This window comes from Manis pentadactyla, chromosome 9 (genome assembly GCF_030020395.1).
Source record: "Manis pentadactyla isolate mManPen7 chromosome 9, mManPen7.hap1, whole genome shotgun sequence".
NCBI classification, from domain to species: Eukaryota; Metazoa; Chordata; class Mammalia; order Pholidota; family Manidae; genus Manis; species Manis pentadactyla.
Genome location: NC_080027.1, coordinates 74,734,986 through 74,755,785, shown reverse-complemented (window position 1 = coordinate 74,755,785; position 20,800 = coordinate 74,734,986). Strand labels below are relative to the sequence as shown.

The 20,800-nt window shown below is 47.1% G+C and overlaps 1 protein-coding gene across 8 annotated transcripts in view; it reads left to right on the top strand.

The window, feature by feature from the left end:
- Positions 1–20,800, top strand: part of ELF5 (E74 like ETS transcription factor 5) — a 49,563-nt gene that overhangs the window by 10,320 nt on the left and 18,443 nt on the right. For 4 of the 8 annotated variants that reach the window (XM_036891664.2, XM_036891663.2, XM_036891661.2 and 1 more), the window contains exons 2-4: positions 7,096–7,220; positions 16,604–16,837; positions 19,989–20,039. In XM_036891664.2, the coding sequence (XP_036747559.1) occupies positions 7,096–7,220; positions 16,604–16,837; positions 19,989–20,039 (410 nt within the window). Of the gene's footprint in view, positions 1–492; positions 778–7,095; positions 7,221–16,566; positions 16,838–19,988; positions 20,040–20,800 lie in introns of those variants that run through there. The other 4 variants (XM_036891665.2, XM_036891667.2, XM_057507542.1 and 1 more) reach the window with 4 other exon arrangements.

The window sequence follows — 20,800 nt, the reverse complement described above, 5'->3', positions numbered from 1 at the left end:
AAGGCATAAAGTTGGAGGAAAGGCAGAGAAGGGGCTTCCTGATTAGTGTACTCTATCAAGGGAGGCGTTCTAGTCTGAACTGCTAACAAAGGGCTTCCCTTACATTACCTCCTGTGACCCTCACAGCAGCCCAGTGGAGAGGTACTATTATTTGCATTAGAGTTAATTAAATTATTGACTGGCTCGTTAGGTTATTCAAGGTGACACAGCTAAAAATTAATGGACCTAGAATTTGAATCCAAACTGTGTGGCTGCAAGGCCTCTGCTCTTAACCACTGTCCCATCCTGCCCCTCCTCCTCACCACGCAGCAAAGGGAGAATGACGTGCTATACAACAGTGGCAGGACCCAAGAGGGAGGCTGTGACCACAGGCACAAGGGCAGCAGCTCAGAGCTTCCCCTCCAGCTTACACAAATGAGAACTCCCAGCAAACCCACGATCCCGCAAAGCTCCCAGAGGCAAGAATTCTCAGCTTGTTTACTGAGTCTCCTGGGCCAGGGTGGGGGTGGGTGGTGAGCTGGGCACAAAAGCAGGATAAAGGTAAACTTTCTACATGTGAGAACCATTCCCCCCTCCAAGGAGCCGTGTCACACCGTATGTCACCGTCATCAAAGGGGCTGTGCGTAAACCTGAAAAACCAAACGGACCTGTCTGTAGGTGTTACTTATATCACAAGGTTACAGGTGCCTTTATTTCCACTGTACGCTGGTGCCGGGAGCGCCTGCCTTCTCTTGCCTTGAAAGCCTCCTCTTTGGACCTAGTCACCGCTGTTCTCACGTAAGCACCTTTTCTTTGCTCTTTTGGAGAAATTGTAAGGGGTGTCAGGACTAGAGGCTCGGGCTGAGGCCTGGAAGTGTCCGTCCGTCTCCAGCCTGCCTGCCATCAGTCACAGTGCCTCCGGCAGCTGTTTGACCGGGATTGAACTGCCTGCCTGAGACATTTTGCTTCCTCAGGCGGTGCAGCCACCCACCCACTCCTCCGCAGCCCCAGTCTCTCTGGATCACTAACTAAACAAGGGGAACTAAGAGAGGATGCACACAGGTGCTCAGTTCTCTACTGGTCCTGGAGGAAGGTGAGCCGAATTTTACACCAAAAAATATTCAGTTTTAGAAAAAGCTCACTTCCCTCTGACTATAAACTCCTCCCTTCTCCATGGGCCTGCTCACGGCTCCCCCTTGATACAGAGAAGACAGCCGCCTTATTACAGTTTAGGACATTTTTCACGAATTCGTCTGTACATAGTAACTTATATGAAACCCGTTTTGCTCTTTCACACCATTTCAGTGTATTCCCCTTCCAGAAAAGCAATGGTGAGGGTTTTTTCCCTGCATTCTCGGACCTTTTCACTCTGTGGGGTGTAGGGTTCCTGTGCATTCGCCCCCTGCTGGCAGCCACCGGTAGCACATGCTCCCTTTTCTAACAAGCTGGATGTGCTAAGAATTTTACAAACTAGGGTGTCGGAGATCATTAGGTACAGCCTCTTCATTTACAGGTGAGGAAACTGAGGCCTAGAAAGGTAAAGTGATTTATGGAGACAGCTTCGTGTTTTAGTCCAAAGACCCGGGAGAGGGGTTGTTTGCCCCTCTGACAGAAAGCTTAATTCTTTAGTTCCCATGTTCTCTGTGAGAATGTTTTTTATGATTTGAGGTGTTCTCAGCAGATTTCACTGAGTTTGGTTGTCATTTCTCACCTGAGTAGCAACCTTTTAGATGTATCGGTGATGACTGATTCATTTCCCCCCTCTGCGATAGGAATGAGCATGTACTATGCCCAGTCCTCTGCATTTATTATCCAATTTTATTAAACCCTCAGGACATTCTGATAACTGTGTTAAAATCTCCATTTTATAGATGAACTCAGAGAGGGTCGTGAGCTTTTCTGATTTATACCTTCACACTTATACCTGGCATGAGACAAAATTAACAGGATTTCAGCAGGCTGAGAAGAAGAAATGTGTCCCACACCCTTTGCCTTCAGGGGTAGGATTTAGCCTCCAATTGCTTAATTCCAAAAATGGGAGTTTTGCATTGGAGCCCACAGTAAGCTATATGGCATATCTTCTCTGAGTCTTTGCTGTGCCTTCAGAAAAAGAATGACCTAGCAAACTCCCCAAGCGAGCTAAGGAGACATAAGGAATCACTTGGCAAGATGTCAGCAATCCAGTTCTTGCAACTGCTCTGGTTTCTCCCACAAGAACAAACACTCATGCACCAGACCCACCATCCTTTAACACCAAGTGTTGGAAGAGTTCCGCAGATTTTCCTCCATGTGTCCCTTCCTACGGAGGTCCAAAGAGTGGGCAAAGTGGCCCTGCCTCACCCACAGGATTCATGACCCAGTAGACATTCAGGTGTCACTGAGGCTCTGAAGGAGAAAGAACGTTTCTCTTCCCAATGCCCAGATGGTGGTATCGGGGAAGACCCTTCCTGGCTCCCTTTTCCTGATTTATACATTCATGGCCTTGTTCTGTCTGGTGATGTTTTGGTACATAAACAACCAATGTGTAGATGTTTAATTGGGTGGATATTTGGTCCCATGCCTAGATTGAAGTTGATGATCTCTGCCAGGGTCAGGGAGGAATTTTCCTCCTCCGGCAAACTGGCCAAGGCTGGGTGGTTCCCTCCTTCCCCTCTCTCTGGAAGACCGAGCCAAGGTGCCTGTTGCTCAGGCCATGGGCACCACACCTGTGACTGCTGCCTCCAATTCATGTGGGGGTGAGACACTGACAGGCCTGTCTCTCTGACTGTGTGGACCCTCCCTGTGCACATCTGGTGAGTGAGCCGGCTCTCAGAAGGGTCCCGAAGCCACTGGAGGTGTTGGGGACCTCAGCTTCCATGCCATCCCTGTCTTGTTCCCAAAGGTACCTGCAGCCAGCCTTTCTTGTGCAGAGAATCCATGTACGGTGCGTGATCCTTTCTGACTTACTAGAAGCTACAGTGGCAACTACAATTGGGGGAAACGAGTTTCAGCAGCTGTGGGTCTGTTGATGCGCAGCGAGTAAGGGTCCAGAGGGTGAAGGGGCCTTAGCCCAGGCAAAGGATGCCCAGAGTCCACGGCTGAAAGTAGTGAGCATAGGGGGGAAGGAAGGAGAGGAAATCGGGGGGCCTTTTAAGAACTAAAAGTTTAATCTTGTTTATAGTGATTGGATTTTACCCCAATCTGGTGAGCTTGTTTGAACACAATATCCAAATGTAACCAACATATAGGAACACGTGTATCCATTTAGCATATGAAGAATTGAGGCTTGGAAAGGTACAAGAAGCAGATTTGCGGCTCCCAGCCAAGGCTCTTTACAAAGTAATAACAAACCAGGCAGCCCCTTAAAAAACAAAAATGTGTGGCCAGAACAGCAGCGCTCACTAGATATCCTCTTCTTGTCCTGCTGCTGACTCTAGGTCTCACCTCGGGCTTCTCAACCTTTTGTTTATTATCACCCCTACTAAGGAGCCTTGTTGGGTCATTTTTCCTTAATTGTCCTTCCCCCCATGAGATGTTAATATCTTCAATATCCTCCGTATCATTTATGCTGTGGAGATATATAAACTATATGATTTATATACATGACCCTTTTTGGAGGGTCATGAAACATAATAATGCCTAAGATTTTTCTGACTCCCAAGAACCCATTTTTCCCTCCAGGGTCAATGTCACTCCACTGGAATGCATTGTCTAACTTCAGTCCTGGGTCTACATATCTTTGGGCCATGATGTCCTCACTGAGAAATGGGGCCCCAAACAGCTGTTCCTTCCAACCCACCCTGTTCCACCTACATTAAAGAAATCTTAAGAGCTAAACTGTTCAGTTATTACAAGGACCTTAGAGGGTCTAAGAATCTGGACTACTGAATACAAAGCAGCCATTACCCCTGAATTCTCACACCTAGAGTATGCCAGCTAAGTGGCCAAGGTCTTTTGTAGGGAGCGCAGAGTTAATAATACCCCCTCCTAATGCAATAGCAAAAAGAAAAAATAAATGCTTCTGCTGCTTTTATAAAAACATTTTCCAAAAAGCAAGAAGTAATTACAGAAGAAATATAGCACTTTGTATACCTGAGAGAGGCGTTTAAGAACACTTAATGGATATAATTTTCCATCGAAGGAACTACGCAAGAGAATTAGGTATCAGGCTGTGTATAGCACTAAAGAGAGCACAGAGCAAGTGAGTGGGCAGGTGTAAAGGGGAGAAAACAGTCCTTAAAGGAGCTAACTATCCTCCTGATCAAAAATATTCCTTACTTATATATGATCAAATTCAATTTACCATTTGACTTTTGAGAGCTATTTGTCAGGCAGATGAGGAAACTCTCCTGCTGTAACATTTTGTATCTGGAGCATTGCTAATTGATGCTGAAGACCTGGGGACTTTGTTTTATTTTCTTCCCTGTGGAATCCATCTCTCCTTTCTCCACACCTACCCATGGAGTTCATGTCAGAGGTCTGCCATCTCTTCCTCAGTTTTCTGTGCCTCTGGCCCAGGGGGGTTGTGGGCATTTTGACCTTTGGCCCTCACTCAGGGGAACTTTTCTGAAGTCAGCTCCAAAAAGTAGAAGGGGCTTTGGGCTCCAGGGGCCCTTCTCTCCCTCAAAACCGTGCCCCCCACAACCCTCTTTATCCCACCTCCTGCTCAGGATATAAAACTAGCCGATCCGTGGGAAAATCAGAGTCCAAACCCAGGCAGCCCTGACTTCTTTCTGATACCACTCCCAGGGGGAGATCCATGAACTTGATAATCCACTGGGCACGTTAACCCTGTCTGGGCCTCAAGAAGGAGACTCCCAGATGGGACCGGTGACTCTGGTGATGGCCCCGAAAGGGTGTCCACGTGAGAGAATTTGAGTTCAGTTACTTACCCATGTCAAGCGTGCAGTTCTCACATGCGTCTGATGGTGATAATGATGGGAGATTCGCAAATAGCCCCAAGAATTGGTCTTTGGTTCTGAAATCACACAATCCATGCCCCTCTCAGTTCTGGGGTCCAATATGTAATTGTGCCTGGTGAGTGTCTGTGGGCAGATGTGACTGTGAGTGTTTCTAGAAAGGGAAGCAGATAGGTTGAGAGTCAGTAAAATTAAGAACTCTCTTTAATGTAACTCTGCAACCCATTGGCTGTGTGCCCTTGAGCAAGTTACACAAATGCCCTGGGCCTTAACCTCCTCAGCTGTATAATAGTGGGATGAGGGGAAAGATTGCACTAACTCAGTACTTTCCAATATGTGATACTCATATCACTCATGATACACAAGACAGATCTGTTCAGGGGTAGGCAAACTTTTCATTAAAAGGCCAGTAGAAAATATTTTAGGATTTGCAGGCCAAAAGGCAAAGTCAAGGATATTATGTAGGTACTTACATAACCATTTAATATGTAACTATTTAAAAATATATAATCATTTTTAGCTGGGGACCATTCAGAAACAGGTGGCAGACTGGATTGAGCCTGTAGCTAGTGGTTTGCTAAACTCAGATTTAGGTGGTACTCAGATGAACAATTTTTATTTAAATGCTTATGCCTTTATTTCTACCTATATTAAGAGAATACTGACATCCCATTTATAGTGGTGATATAGTTTTCCTTCTAAATAAATGCATTTATGTTAAAAAGGGAGATGGGTTTTTTAATGTATTAAGTAAAATATTGTTTCAGAAGACAAATGACTAAAGTTTGGGGAACATTGGACTAGATGATTGGTAATCACCTGACCTTCTTAAATTCGATGAGCTTAATAGCCCAGGACACGGAGTCTATTCTTTGCTCTGACACTTAGCAGCTGTGTGATCTTGAGCTGCTGAGTCCCCTTTACTATGGGGGCAGAGCCACCCTATCTTATTGCTCAACATTGTTGTGAGCATCGGAAAAGAGAAGTTGGACGAACAGAGTTTTCTAATCCACCAAACATGAATTCTCTCTTTTCTTTTTTAATTGTGGAAATGTGCAAAACAGCAAGGAGAAACTTGAAATATGAGGCTGTCTGGGTAAGAATGCATGTGAGTGGGGGGCCCAGGATTATGAGTTCTTAAATAGACAAGACTCAGTTATCACCCAAACTCTACTACCTGCCAACTAGGTGGAGGGGGACATATTCCCTAGAATCTCATTGCATCCATTTCTCATCTATAAAATGGAACCAGTACCAGACCCTTCCAGAGTGGTTGTCCAAGGAGACCAGGAATAATGAAAGTACAGTTCCAAAGTGCTCAGCACAGAGCCCAAAGTGAAGTAGTCACAGTTATCATAGAGCCTCAATCTTTATCCAAAATTCTAGGGCTCGAAATATGGCAAATTCAGAATTCTTCAGGTTTAGGAAGGTTATACAGTGCATATACTGCAGAATATAGAATTCCCTTCTCAAGGTATTCCTCCTAGGAATGCTTAAACACATTAATATTTTCTCAATGTATCATATGAATATTCATCAAGTAGAATAAATAAAACTAAAACTATAGTTATAAAACTATATAGCAATATGTAGTTTATATATGTATAGTATATAGTTAATATACATATATACATATAAATGTGCAAATGTAACATATGTAACAGTATATAAAACTATATAACATCAATTCAGGACTGTTTTTTTGCTGGGAAATAAGTTTGCACCAAATACATACACACACTTTCAATTTCAGAACTTTCAGATTTCAGAATTGTTAATAAGGGTTTGTGGATATATTAATTTATAGCAATTCTTGCCCTGTTTTCAGAAGCCATTGTTAGACATTATAAGCCAGAGTTCAAGGGTCAAATGAAAGCAAATAGGAAAAATTAAAAAAGAGGCAGTATTGACTCAGAGCCTCCATCCTCAAATCCCAGCTTTGCAACTTACTGGACATGTTACACGGGCAATTGCCACAACTCCTCTGCCTCAGTTTTCTCACCTATAAAATGGGAATAGATGTACAAACCTCACAGGATGTGCAAAGATTAAATGATACATCAAGGAAAACATTTAGAGGGGTGCCTGTCTCCTAAGTAGCTGAATGCTTGTAAGTGTTGCTATCGTTATTAAACACCAAGCGTTGCCTACTGGGGACTCCTGCAGTGTGGCTTCCAGGAGCACTGTCTGCCTCCTCACAGCCTCTCTGCCATTGCAGGGTGATGTTGGACTCAGTGACACACAGCACCTTCCTGCCCAACACATCCTTCTGTGACCCCCTGATGTCGTGGACTGATCTGTTCAGCAATGAAGAGTATTATCCTGCCTTTGAGCATCAGACAGGTACGTACATCTGGCGAAGCCCACCTGGGCTGGGATGGGCTCATGCAAGTGGTGGTGCTGGTCTCAGGCAGGTGACAAGGCTGTGCTGGGGGCCTACAAATGCCATCTCTTACTAGTGTTCACGGTAGAGGGTGGAGGGAGGCCCAGGTGGCAGGAAAGGCAGCTCCTGCAGAGGGGAAACACTGGGGTCCTCCCTACAACCTCTTCCAGGCTCTGTGCCTTGGGGGAACTACACTAACCTCTCTGAGCCTCATTTTGCTAACAGATAAAACAGAGATAATAATACTAATCTCATGGAGTTATTATATTTAAACAATGTACTAGAAAGAAGCCCTTACCCCAGAGCTTCGTATACTGTGATTGCTTGATCTTCATGGTTTTAGTTAACATTTGCACAATACTAGCTAAGTGCCAGGCCGTGTGTCAAGTACCCATCCTTTGAGAAGCCCTGTAAGAAATGAACAATTATTATCCCCATTTTATAGATGGAGAGACTGAAGCACAGAAAGAGTAAGTGACTTGCTCAAGGTCTCATGGTTAGTTAAGTTTCATGCAAGTTAACTTGAGCACCTGTACTCCTAACTCTCCTGCCTAGTCTGTCATATTATAAATGGTGTAACATTGTGGTTATTGGTATGAATATCATCCTTATTCTCTGAGCCTCTATTTCTTTTTATCCCTAAAACAGGGATGATGAGAATCACAGTAGGGAGTAAGGGAGCCAAACTGTACAATAGACAGTCTGGCACAAAGCAAGTGCTAAGTAAACAAATTCCCTCACTGTCCCCCAGGCCATGCTTCCCACCCTCCTCCTCTTTCCACCCAGGTTTTTCCACCTAACAAGGAAGCATGGGGCCTTGTATGAATCCCTTGCAAACAGAGGCCAGCTGAGCTTTGCCCCAGAAACCCTTGGAGGGCCTCTGTCCCCAGGTGCAGGATGACTGCACATCACAGCAAACCTAGTAGATCGTTAGCATGGCAGGCACACACCCGTGGCTGGTGAAGCAAGTGCTAATCAAGTTCATGGAGCCTTAACCCTGTGCACCCCAGCCTGGCAGTTCAGTCAGGCTCAGGAAGCAGGACAGGCCAAGCCTCCAAGGATGGGGTGAAGTGTCCACCGCCACAAAGAGGCCAGAGGCCAGGGCTGTGCAGACAGACTTGAGTCGCTTACCTACCTACCTCAGTCCTACACCTGTTCCCAGCCCCACACATGCATCCAGGCACATGCAGGACATCTCTCACTCTCATCCGAAGGGTCCAGGTAATTGCATCTGGACCTGTCATCCAGATACATATTACACTGCTCCTTTAGGCCTAAGAACCACCTCATTTCCCAGAAAGACAATGAGAAATGCACTCAATCTCCTCCTCAAGACTTAATTTCAATTATAAGGAAGAAAATAGAGGCTTTTACCCCATCCCCTCCCTGTGTGTCCCACAATAGTGGGGCTCAGCTCCTGGCCCTTCTCTCCTGCCATGCATAATCTAGACCTGCTTTCCTGGGAACCCCCTCTTCCTGCCTATTCTGGGGTGGCAGTGAAGTGGTAGTGGGAAGGGGTGGCCTCAATTGCCTTCCCCAGGCAGGATTCCAGGTAGTGGAGCAGCAGCTTCTATGGTTGTTGAGCTTGGACTTTGGAGCCAGACATCCTAAATGTGCAGACAGGCTTTGATATTTAATAGCTGCTCCAGTTTAATCTCTTGTGCCTCTGAGTTCTCATCTGTAAAATGGAGATAGTAATAATGCCTACCTTGTACTGTTGTTATGTGGGTGAAGCATGTTAATGTGTGTGGAGTGCTCGGGACACAGCCAGGCCCACAGCAAGCACACAGAAGTGTTTACGAATGAAGGACTAGTTTCAGTTTGGAGAAAAAGTTCTGGATGTGGACAATAGTGATGGTTGCACTACAGTGTGAATGTTTATTTAATGCCAGTGAACTGTTCACTTAAAAAGGGTTAAATGGTAAAGTTTATGTTATGTTAAAAAAAAAAAGAATTAACAGAAGTGATTACCTAAAGGATTGCCAATGTGGCTTAACTCCAACAGTCTTAGATACACAGACACAGCTTTCTCCTGCCTGAGCCTCTGCATTTCAGTCAGTGTAATGAGCAGCTGGACCAGGTCATTTCTATGGTCCCTTCCAGGAGCTTCTCTGATCCCTGCATTAAAGTCACAGAGGCAGCCTTCTTCTCCACCCACGGAGAGAACATAAAGTCGCCCCCAAAGTGTGAAGCCAATGAAAATGAAATATCTTCTGGGAGTGGTCCAGCTTCCTACCATTCCCTGAGGGTGGAGGCAGGCTTTTTGACTTGCCATCTCACCTCTGGATCTGAGAAGGGGCTGAATGCATCTGACCTCTTAAAGGTTAAAGCTGAGAGTTGAAGGGTAGTTTTGAGTGAGCAGGGTGAGCCTCACAGGTCCCATGAGTGGGAGGAATGGCAATGGTGGCTTCTGTCTTTTTCTCCCTGGGAGATGATGACACATCTTAGAGCCTGCAAAGCCCCCTCTGAGAGGAATGCACAGGGGACAGGTAGGTTCTCCTCTGGATGCTGCTCTGTAAACTTTCTGTGCTCAGTGGCCAGTGGGCTGTGAGGCATCTTTCCAGCTGCACAGGAAATTCCATCTCAAATTCAGGGTTGTCCCAATGGAAGCTTCCTGGTCAAGTCTGGGTTCAAGGGCTGGCACTGCTGCTTACCAGTCCTATAGCCATAGGCCAGTGTATTCTAACATCCCTGAGATACCCTTTCCTCAGCTGATATAGTGTCTGCCTCCTAGAGTTTGGAGGACCGCATGTAGAATGTCCAGCAAAAAGGCGCTTGGGAGGTGCTCGCCGAAGCCAGGAACACCTCACAACTCCCAGGTAGTGGAAAACAGTTTTCTTTCTCCTCTCTTCATTGTTCATATTGAACAAAAGCCACAAAGGTCTTAATCTTGACCTTTCCAGTTTGGAATTTGGGACAGCTTAGGTACTTGAGGCCAAAGGGAAAGAAAGGGACAGAGAAATGCTGTGCACACAGACAGATGATGTCAACAAGGGGGCGGGGAGGAATACTCAGCCTAGTTAGGAAAACCAGCTGCATGCACAGCCTTTTCAAAGGGCGTTAGCAGAGGACAGCTGAACCCATGCCCTCTGCATGCTGACTCTAAAAGCTCTGACCTGCTCTCTGAGATGGGACTCCTGCATGGCTCACTACAGGCTGAGGAGTGGACAGCCACCAGCTACAAAATACTCTATAGAGTTTCAGTAACTTGCCCTGGCCATCCCTTCTTCTTTTTTAAAATAAAGAATTATGAACACTGAAAATTTTTACCAAAGTGTAGAGAGGGGAGCTTCATATATTTCACAAGCATGTGATATTTTTTAAAAGATTATATTTCCAATCAAGATCCAGTAGCCAAGCACCTGATAAGTCATGTAGCACCCTGGCCTCATCCCCACTTTCTGGGACTCCATCCTGAACCTCCACATGCCCACACACTGCCCCCTGCAAAAGGCCACACCAATGTGTGGTGCCCCCTTCACTCTGGAATCTTGTTTACACTTTGTCTGCTATAGAGGTTTCTAGATTGGAGTAGTTCTAGGTACTCCTGAGAAGTCCCTCAGGAACCTAAGATGGCAGAAGGCCAGGCCTCAGCTCCCTATCTCCATCCCCACTCTCAAACAAGGTTCACACACTTTGAAGACAGTACAGCATAGTGGTTAGTAAGACTTGGCTGAAGGAATTGGAACACTACTCTATGACTTGTTCATTGTATGACCTTGAAAAGAGATCTCACTCTTGTGTGCTTTACTTTATTCATTTACTTTGTAAAATGGATGGCATGATCTGGGACCTCATGGCAGTATGCTGAGGATAACATGGGAAAACACAAGAGTATAGCATGTGAACCAACACATAGTAAGGGCTCAATAAATAGGTTAGCTTTACACAATGGGACATTTTATTTAAAGAAAGAACTTATTTTCAAAGGTGCAAAACCCACTGATCTTGGTTGTTAACATCTAGAAGATCAGGGGAAAAGGCATTTGGGTACCATGTGGGCTTTTCTAAGCAAGACTCATGTGCTGGGTATAGAGGTTTAAGAGGCCATGCAAAAGAAAGAGTCTACAAATTTCTAAATCAAAACCAGCTAACGAACACAAAATCATCAGAAAGTCTGAGGTGAGCCCCATGGCTATAGCCATATCCCAGGAGCACTCCCAGGGAGAGAGCTCACCATTGGCCAACATTAGTCTATCCTGCATACATCTGAGCCTTGGAGGGAGCTATGGCCCCAGGACCACTCAGGGCTTGGTGCTTTCTGCCCCTTTCTAAATCCACACAGTCCAGACCATGGTTCTTTGCTGATACTGAGCCAGTCCTTCTCATCTTTTCTCCATCTAGTTTCTTACACTGCTCTGGGCTTTTTTTTTTTTCCCTCCCCCTGATCTAAATCATTCCATAAGCTTGGAAGAAAAGCCAAGAAGGGCTATTGGATGGGACTAGACCAGTTCTGGGAGGAAACCTGGAAGCAATTTTTCATTTGAGGTTTCCCCTCGTAAAGTCCTTCCTTTCAGTGACAAGGCCACAATTGATGGTGCCTCATGCTACCCAGTCCACTCACCAGCTCTCTTCAGCACTGCCCCAGGCAAAAAAATTTTCCCAACTGCCTGTGCTAAGAAATCATGCTAATTACAGCCCAGGCTCTCTGACTTAGACCTCCTCTGACCCTGACTATCTGCCTCCCCTTCACCTAACCCTGGACTTGCTTTGTTCTGCTTGTCCCTCCGTTAGACTGAGGCCCTGGTGGGGAAGGCCTTATTTCCCTGAGAATGAAGGTAGTCCCAAAATAATAATTACAGGTAACTTATATCAAAAGCTTGATGTCATCCAGATAACTTGAGCTTGAGCTAAGTTCCTTACCGGCATCATTTCTTCTCCTTTTCACAGCTAACTTCCTAAGATATAAGCACTATTATTATTCCTGTTTTACAGATGAAGGAAACTGAGGTCCAGGGAGGTTAGGAAACTTTGTTAGAATTGTACAGCTGGTAGGCTGAAGAGCTAGACTCTTCAAATTGGGAACACCCCAGAAAGGTCCACTAGCCCAGACTCCATAGCCCAAGCTCAGAGACACCACACAATCCTGCAGCTCCCTGCAGAAGGTCCCGCCACTCCCGGTCATTTGACAGAACACTGCAGTGGAGTATGGGAACAGAGCCTGACTGAATCCCTGTAGCTGGCATGTTCGCTTAGCTTCACACACTTTCTCTTCTATGCTCCCCAGTCAGCAAGGGGGGAAGATCATGCTGTCCTTCAGAGGGTCTGGGGACATACCTCAAAGCTGTAAACTCAAACTACCTTCACAGTCTGCAGATTTTGCATTCTGCTGCATATCTACTTTTTTGTATTATGAAAAGAGTAAAAACTCCCCCACAATTCTTATTTTAAATGAAGCTCCAAGAAAATAGAGTGTTGGCTCCAGAATTTCTATTTAGGAAGTCCTTAGGGGGAGCAATCCAGTTGGAAGAGACAGCAAGAGGACTTGCCTAGAAACATTTTAAGAGCACTTGCATAAGATAAGACATCAGATGTTCTGACCTATTTCTGACTTCAAAGGAGTTGGCCAAGTTTGCTGCTTGCTAGTGGCCTGTAGACATTTGGATTAAGTCTACCAGGCACAGGATATCATCCATCCCCAGCCAGTCAACACAGGCAGAAGAGCCCCATAGCTCAGCTTCTCCAAAAAGTTTAGATTAATTTATGAGTGGTAGGTGCATTGAGGAAAACACTTTACATTTCCAGATAATTCAACCTATTAAAGATAACATATTCTGGAGGTATACCAGCCTTTATTTTATTGGTTCTGAGTTCATGTCTTCGAAGTAGCAAAAGGGTCTTCTTCATGTCATTCACTGGGGTTGTAAACATTATCATCATCAGTCTCCATCCTTTTTCTGATTTTTTAAACCGAGATTGTAAATACAATCTAGGTTTAAATATATATATATATATAATATATATATATATGTATATATATATATTATATATATATATGCCTTCATCTATATCTTTTTAGTGAGTCTTCAGGATATGTGTCCAATTGGGTCCCTCAACCAAGATGAATGAGGCATGATATGATGCAAAATTCCCACATTCAGAGACAGCAGAGTTGATATGGGGCCTAACACCCTAATGGATAGCCATGTGGCCTTAGTAGAGTCATGTAACCTCCCAGAACCTGTTACCTCACCTGCAAAGTGGAGATAATAATTACTGGTCATTCAGCCAGTCAATGACACTCATTGAGCACCCACTGTGGGCTCGGCCAGCCCCAAGCACACACCTGACTCAGGGCAAGCAAAGCAGAGCTGGCCCTACCTCGTGGAGCTCAAGGTCTGCGGAAGAAGGGAGGTGGGTGTGGATCCTTCTGAGAAGGACACCTGAGGGGCTGTACAGGGAGAAGACTCCCTGAGAAGGCTGATCCGTGGTCTTAAGGATGAGCAGGAGTTAGTTAGGAGAAGGAAGATGGGGGCCTCATCCTGGCAAAGGGAAGACCAGGAGGCACTCCTGAGGGAGTAAGGGGAAGGGGTGGGAAGGGGCCGGGTGAAGCAGGCCTTCCTCACCCCGTCAGCCTCAGCCCTGCAGCCAGTACATAGCCGTGAGGATAAGACTGTGGAAATACACTACAACCCAGAAGCACCCCAGGATGCTGGCTCTCGTGGCCCTCCACATCGCTGAGAACAGCCACTTTCCTCTCGGCCCTGGAGGCTATGGGAAGGACTTTCCTGGTGAGGAGAGCCCGCCATGCTTGGCTCTGACTCTGGCTTCCCTCCAGGAGCCAGAGCCACACACAAAGCCCGCTCTGTGGGTGAGCTTCACACGAGAGAGCTGCGGGCCAGGGAGCCTGCGCCAGCAACACGTCCTGGTGGCAGTGCCCACCCCCGCCCGCACTTCTCCGAATCCTGTAGGCCCTCTTGGCTCCCAGAAACAACGTGGTCCTCTTCACATGCCAAAGAAAATAACAAGGGGCTGGAAATGGAGAGGAGAGGGGAATGGAGACTTGGCAAACCCTTTCCATGAAAAGAAATAAACTGTGTCCTCTGACTGCAGCATGCCGATAGCCATCTCCACTGGGGCTCAGCTCAGGACCAAGGGCGGAAGAATTTCAAGGCTCATAAACATCTCTCATCAGAATACCAGGAAAATCAAAGGCCTCCTAGGTTTACTCAAGCCAGAAATCAGTACATGAAAGCACAGACCAGACTGAGAATGGCCCTATTTTCCCAGGAGATCCTGCTGGTCCCAAGACGCCCATCAGGGTAGCAGGCTGGCTCCAGCCAGTGGCCAGTGAGCAGGAAGAGAATGTCAGCCTCATGGGCCCGCCGCCCTCCCCTCGCCCACCAGTAGAGGTGATGGCGTCAGCCTCAACCGTCCTGGCAGCATGTTGACTCTTTGATCCATGTGCACATAAAATTCTGATTTAAATTATTTTTAAATTAAAATAGACCAACTGTTTAGGTTTGATCACACCTCCATCTACTCCACAGTGGGAAAAGAGATTTCTGGAAGGACTAAGAGTTTTAGAGGGAGCCCCAGTTTCCTCCTTTGTGAAATAGACTGTCATACGAATACAGGAGCATTTGAGGAGCTTGACAAGCCGACATGCAGGGCTGCCCAGGGAGCGGGTCACCTGATGGGGTGAGAACCTGCCTCCTTCCTCAGCTCCCCTGGGGACAGTGGCATCAAATGCCGTATTTGAAAGGGAAACCAGAATAGCTTTGCTGATACTCATGGGGGAGCCTGACTCCTGAGCGACCCTTTCTGTCGTGCACACAACTGAGCCAGTCACCTGTGCCAATGCACCACTCCCTGCCTTCCACTGCAGGTCTTCTCCTTATTTCTAGCTCTCTGTCCACCTCTGCCTCCCTCTCCATGCTTTGTCTCTTCTCTGCTGACTCTCTGAGGACCAGTGTGATGGAATGAGAAGAGCAATGGCTTTCAAGTTGACTGGGGTTCAAATCCCAGCTCTGCCACACATTGGCTGTGGGATCTTTGGCAAATCCTCTGTGACCCTCAGGTTCATCATCTGTGACCTCTGGGTAACCAGGACCAAACTTCTTATTCACCATGAATCCTTAGCATACAATTTGTTGCTTCATATATAGTAGGTGTTGTTAGTCTTAATAATAGCATTAAAATCTCCCAGGCTCTAAGTAACATATACTATCTCATTTAAACCACAGAACAACTCTATGATATATCATTCTTCCCACTTTACTAATGAGGAAACTGAAGCTCATTTATTGAATGAATGGATGGATGAATGTGCAAATGAATGGATACCATGGCACTTGCCAGAATTATTTATGTCAAAGAGCCTGACTAAGGACCCAACTACCTGGTACCTCACCATTTCTGTGCCCTGTGTCTGCCACCCTTTCTGTTCCTCCTGGCATAGGGACAGAGCTGTTGAGCACCCAGTCTCTGCCTGGGGCCAGGCATGGGGTCCACCTCCGTCTGGGTATATATGTGACTCCTCTGAAGGGGCTCTCAGGATGGGATGAAAATTCCTCAAAACACCACCAAAACCACAAAAACAACAATATAACCAACTCCCTCACTTGCCCCTTTCACCAGAGGAGCAGCTGTGGTGATCTGAGGTCTGTCTATGGGACTCTGGCCAATGTCTTACTGGCCTGGGCCCCTTGCACAAAATGGCCAGAAGCAGTGCACACTCCACTAGCTGGTGCTGACAGCTGTCCATAGGGCAAGGGGAATCAAATCAGCTTCAGATGCTGCCTGGCACACAGTGGTCATTTAATAACTGTTGAATTGATTGGTAATTTTCTATGTACCACACAGCCTATATATAACCTATATTATACCCAAACTGTGTAACAGCTCTGTGAGTTACACATGTCATACCCATTTTATAGATAAGAAAACTGAGACTTATGTGTCAGTGGACTTTGCCCAAGTATGAAGTGGCTAAACTAGGGTTTGAACCCAGGCTTGTCAGGCTCCAAGCCCTGTGCTCTTAATACCATGTCATCTAAAACTGAGTCACTGACGGGCTTGTTCCTTCCTTCTCCACTTGCTCTTCTTCTAAGCACCAGAACTAGGCCTCAGCATGCCCAAGCCTTGACTAGGTTTCTTGCCCCTGTTATTCCCTCTCCTGCCCCAAAGCCCAACCATAGGATACAGTCCCCACTGGTTTTTGCTTTGGAATAGAAGGTGACCTGGGCCCCAGCATTTGACAGCCCCCGGGCTGGAGGCCCTTTGAACTCACTGGACAAGGGATGAGGATGTTAACAGCTAGGGCCTCCTTCCGGGGGCCTTTTAAAGGGCCATTGTCCTTCCCAGGGGCTGTGGTCCCTTACTTCTCTCTCCCCTGGTGTAGCCTGCGACTCCTACTGGACATCTGTCCACCCCGAGTACTGGACTAAGCGCCATGTCTGGGACTGGCTTCAGTTCTGCTGTGAGCAGTACAAGCTGGATGCCAACTGCATCTCCTTCTGCCACTTCAACATCAGCGGCCTGCAGCTGTGCAGCATGACGCGGGAGGAGTTCCTGGAGGCCGCCGGCATCTGCGGGGAGTACCTGTACTTCATCCTCCAGACCATCCGCTCACAAGGTCAGTGTCTGGAGGGCCGGGCCTCCAGGGGAATGGCCTGGGACTGAGCCAAATGACCCCGTGAGGTCCTTTCCTACCATGTGATTCACAGAGCAAAATTCGTCCTGGTGCTCTCTGTGACCACAGTCCCCCCATTACCCAAAACCTCTCAATACCCGGAAGCTCAAGTTTGCTAGAACTGGAGATGGTGGGTACAAGGACCAAGTTACAAGGAAGAAGTTGAGTCTAGTTTTGAAAAGAAGAGAAAAACTAAAAACACATTAAAAAACAACCCAGGAACCAGGCTGATACAACAAAATAATGTATTATGTTCATAAAGATTTACAACCATAAAGGGTGGACAAAACAAGCAAGTGTCCGCTTGACCTTTCATTGACCAGGAGAAGAAGTAAGCAGACGCTCTCCCTTCCCTTTTCCAGAGGGGTCCAGCTAACCGGCATTTCATTTTATCACTTGCCCTCAGATCAAATGGCCGGAAGGTGGTGCCAGTAGCATTATCTAATACTCCACGTGCCCTGCAAGAATAGACTATTGATGAGCAGGGTTTTTTAAACCGGGAAGGCTTTTTTGAGAACATATAATTCTGTAACCCCATGTTACAGATAAAGGAGCTAAGGTCCCAAGTGGTTAAGTCTGCAAGGTCACACAGCAAACAGGATTGATTCATGGAAAGTCAGTTCAAAGCAAGGGCTTTGAGATAGAAAGATGTGTCTTCCAACCCTGGCTCCAACACTTTGGAGCCACAGGACCTCTGGCAAGGGGCTTAGCCTCCATGCATCTCCATTGCTTAGTCTGGACAATGGGATAATGATACACACTTATACAAGCTGCTCCACAGGATCAGTGAAATATTACCTGTCACAGCATATGACTGCAAATGCAGTAAATAGCAGCTGTTTTTGTCATTATGAATATAACCAAGAGGCAGAAGTTTTTTAAAAAATAAGGGAAACACCTCTCAGCTCAAATTTTAAAGCGAGCTTTCTAAAAATCAGTGCCTTCTTCTCAAAACGCTGCTTCAGAAGGTACCGAAGGGAGGAAGCTTCCTGTCACTAGAGATAATCAAGCAGTCTAATAGCACCCTGACTGATGGGGATACTGTAACAGGGATTCCTGTTTGGGCAGAAAACCACAGAGGACCTTTCAGCTCTAGGATTCTTTGCCCTGCCCTTAATCTCTCCCATCATGAGTACCTGAGGGCAGAAAATCTAGGGAAGGTGGCCCTGAAGCACTGCTTGGCTTGTGCCCTGGGAGCTGCAGCCTGATGGGGACAAGGGAGGGACAGACTGCTGACCATTGTTGTCCAACCCCTGCTTAATTATAGCCAGTAAGAGTGTCCTGCCAGAAACAGTGGCCTGAGCATAGCATGAGCTCTCCCTGAAAGGGGGCCAGTCTGGGCAAATCTCAGCAGCCCAGGGAGCTTGGGGCTCCATTCAGAACCCTACCAAAGCAACAGCCTTGTATGGACATCCCAGGGCCATGGAGAAGGAGGGATCCATCCTGGAAGAGGAAGCAGCTTGCGGTTGCCAGCCTTAGCCGAACATCAAGTCAACCCAGTTTGTCTCCAGGCCCCAGCAGCCCCTGGGCCGGGGTCTCCCAGCACAGGCACCTCCCTTCCTTGGCACTTGTTACATCAAAAAGTCCTTATCCCTGGTCCCGGCACCTCAGGGTATTTGCAGAGTTAATAAGCAAAAAACCAACTGTTCTATAAACAGCCCATAAATTGATCATAAAAACGCTTCTTCTTATTCTAAGGAGTCTACAGATTCACAGAGCCATCCTCAGTGGTGGAATTTCAGGCACTCTCTAAGCCAGGGCAAGCAAAGTACTCCACAAACCCACTCCATTCTGAAATTCCTCCTTAAATGTTCCTCAAGGGGAAATGTGCATTGTGTATTATATTGAAGTACATGAATTGTGACCAAGGTTTATACTGTCCCAATTTGCCCAGGACCCATTGTTTTCACCTGTTATCCTGGAATAATTATTATTAGTTCTGTTTTTCATTCTTAAAAGTGTCTGCATTTGGATAATAAATTATATGGTCAACTTGTTATTGCTAGTTTAGGCCTTATATTGCTCCGTAGATTAGGGCTGTGGCCAAACAGGACACAGAGCAAGTATTGTAGGAGGGAGAGGAGTTAACGGGGCTGGCTCGAGGGCCCAACATGCAGTGTGGCTCAGCAGATATTTAAGCAGGATTTAAGGGTCCAGAAACCTGGGGACACCATCATGGGAAGGCAAGGTTGGTGGGAAGGGTGGAGGGTGGCAGGTGGGTTCCACAGCTAGGACAGGAACAGGTCTCTCCTCAGTTCCCCATCCTGTTCTCGGGCAGCCCTTTGGGCAGAGTGAACTGAAGGGCAGTGGCTGACAGAACCAGGAAGAAAATGGCACTAGGCATAAGCAGGCACAAACGTGCCCTGTTCCAGGCTCCTGAGTAACTGGAAATAAGCCCTCACATTGGACACCAAGCTAGAAAACAGGTGTCCTTTGGTGAGTGCTGCTGCGTGAAAACATGATATGAAACTCCTACCTCACCCCCACCCAGCCCAGCCTTCAGAGGAGCACACCAAGGCCCTGACACAGCCTCCTCATTCCTCACTAAAGCCTCATCCGCAGTTTTGCACTTCTTGCAGCCTCCTATGTCCATTTTTCCCCCTTGACCAGCACACAACAGGGGTTCAGATCCCCAGGGGATTAGAGCCACTTCAGAGATCACAGACTCTCAGAGCCACAGTGGACTCAGCGGTAGTTTTGTCATGTGTTAACCAATGAGGAACATGAGCCTGGACACTGAGTGGCCAGGCAAGGTCACACAAGGGTCAGGGACACGACCCCACTCAGAGCCCAGGCCTCCTGGCCTCAGGCCAGGTCTCAATCTCCCCAGCGCCCAGGGAAAATCCCCAGGGTGCTGGAATGCCTGGCCCCAGGGCTCTGTCCAGGTGTCCTTTAAAAACCAGGAGATTGTTGCCTTTCAGGTACAGCTTAAGAGCGGCCCCATCAGGACCAGATGGTCACCAAGGTTCCTTCTGAAATAAAACTGCGCCACAGGGGGGACAGTCACCCACTTCTCCCTCGTGCCTCCTCTCCTGGCTCGGCAGGGGGGCCGGGACTGTATGGGATAGTTGGCGGGTTTCTTTCTCTTTCCCAGGTTACGCCTTCTTTAATGACGCTGAAGAGGCCAAGGCCACTGTCAAAGACTGTAAGTAACCAAGTCCAAAATCTAGGGAAGGTGGCCCTGGAGTCCAAGTCCAAGCCGCCCGAGGCTATGCTGGTGCTGTCATTGGGCATGTGGGCTTGATCAGTCTTCTGGGCCACAGTGGAAGGCTGATGAAGGGAAACCACCACAGACTAGAAGAGTGGGGAGAAATGTGGTGGACAGAGCATGGGTGTGGGTGATTCCTTGTCCTCCCTAAACTCAGTTTCCCAATCTGTAAAATGGTGTGACCCTTGCTGGGCTGCAATCAGTTCAAGAAACAGTGCGCTTGAAGAGCCCGGTGTGGGCCAGCAGCGTGAACCTGCTATCCACTGGCAACAAGAGCTACTAAACATCAGAGCTCTTGCAGTTAAAGATGTCTATGAGGAATCTGAGCTCACTGAGCAGGTCGAGTTTATAATTGTATGGTGGTGGGGGACCTCAAATGGCCTTGTGGATTCTGAACATTAACCCTCTCTTTCGCAGACAGAGAAGGTTTAGGAAAGGGAACTTTGGACCACTCATTTCTTAAAGATGCTGCTGCTGACTGGGGTTCGTGGCTGACCCTGGCCTGGGGGCCGGGAGGCAGGGTTCTGGGCGGGCCTCTTCCACTGTGGACTTGAGCTCACTTGTCTGCAGAAATCAGGGCACGTGGTGACTCCAGGGCTTCTAGCAGAGGGACAGACGCAGACGGGTGGTTTCTTATGATTTATTTTTTCCCTCCTTAAAGTCCCAAGCAATCAACTCAGGATTTGGGTTATCTGGTT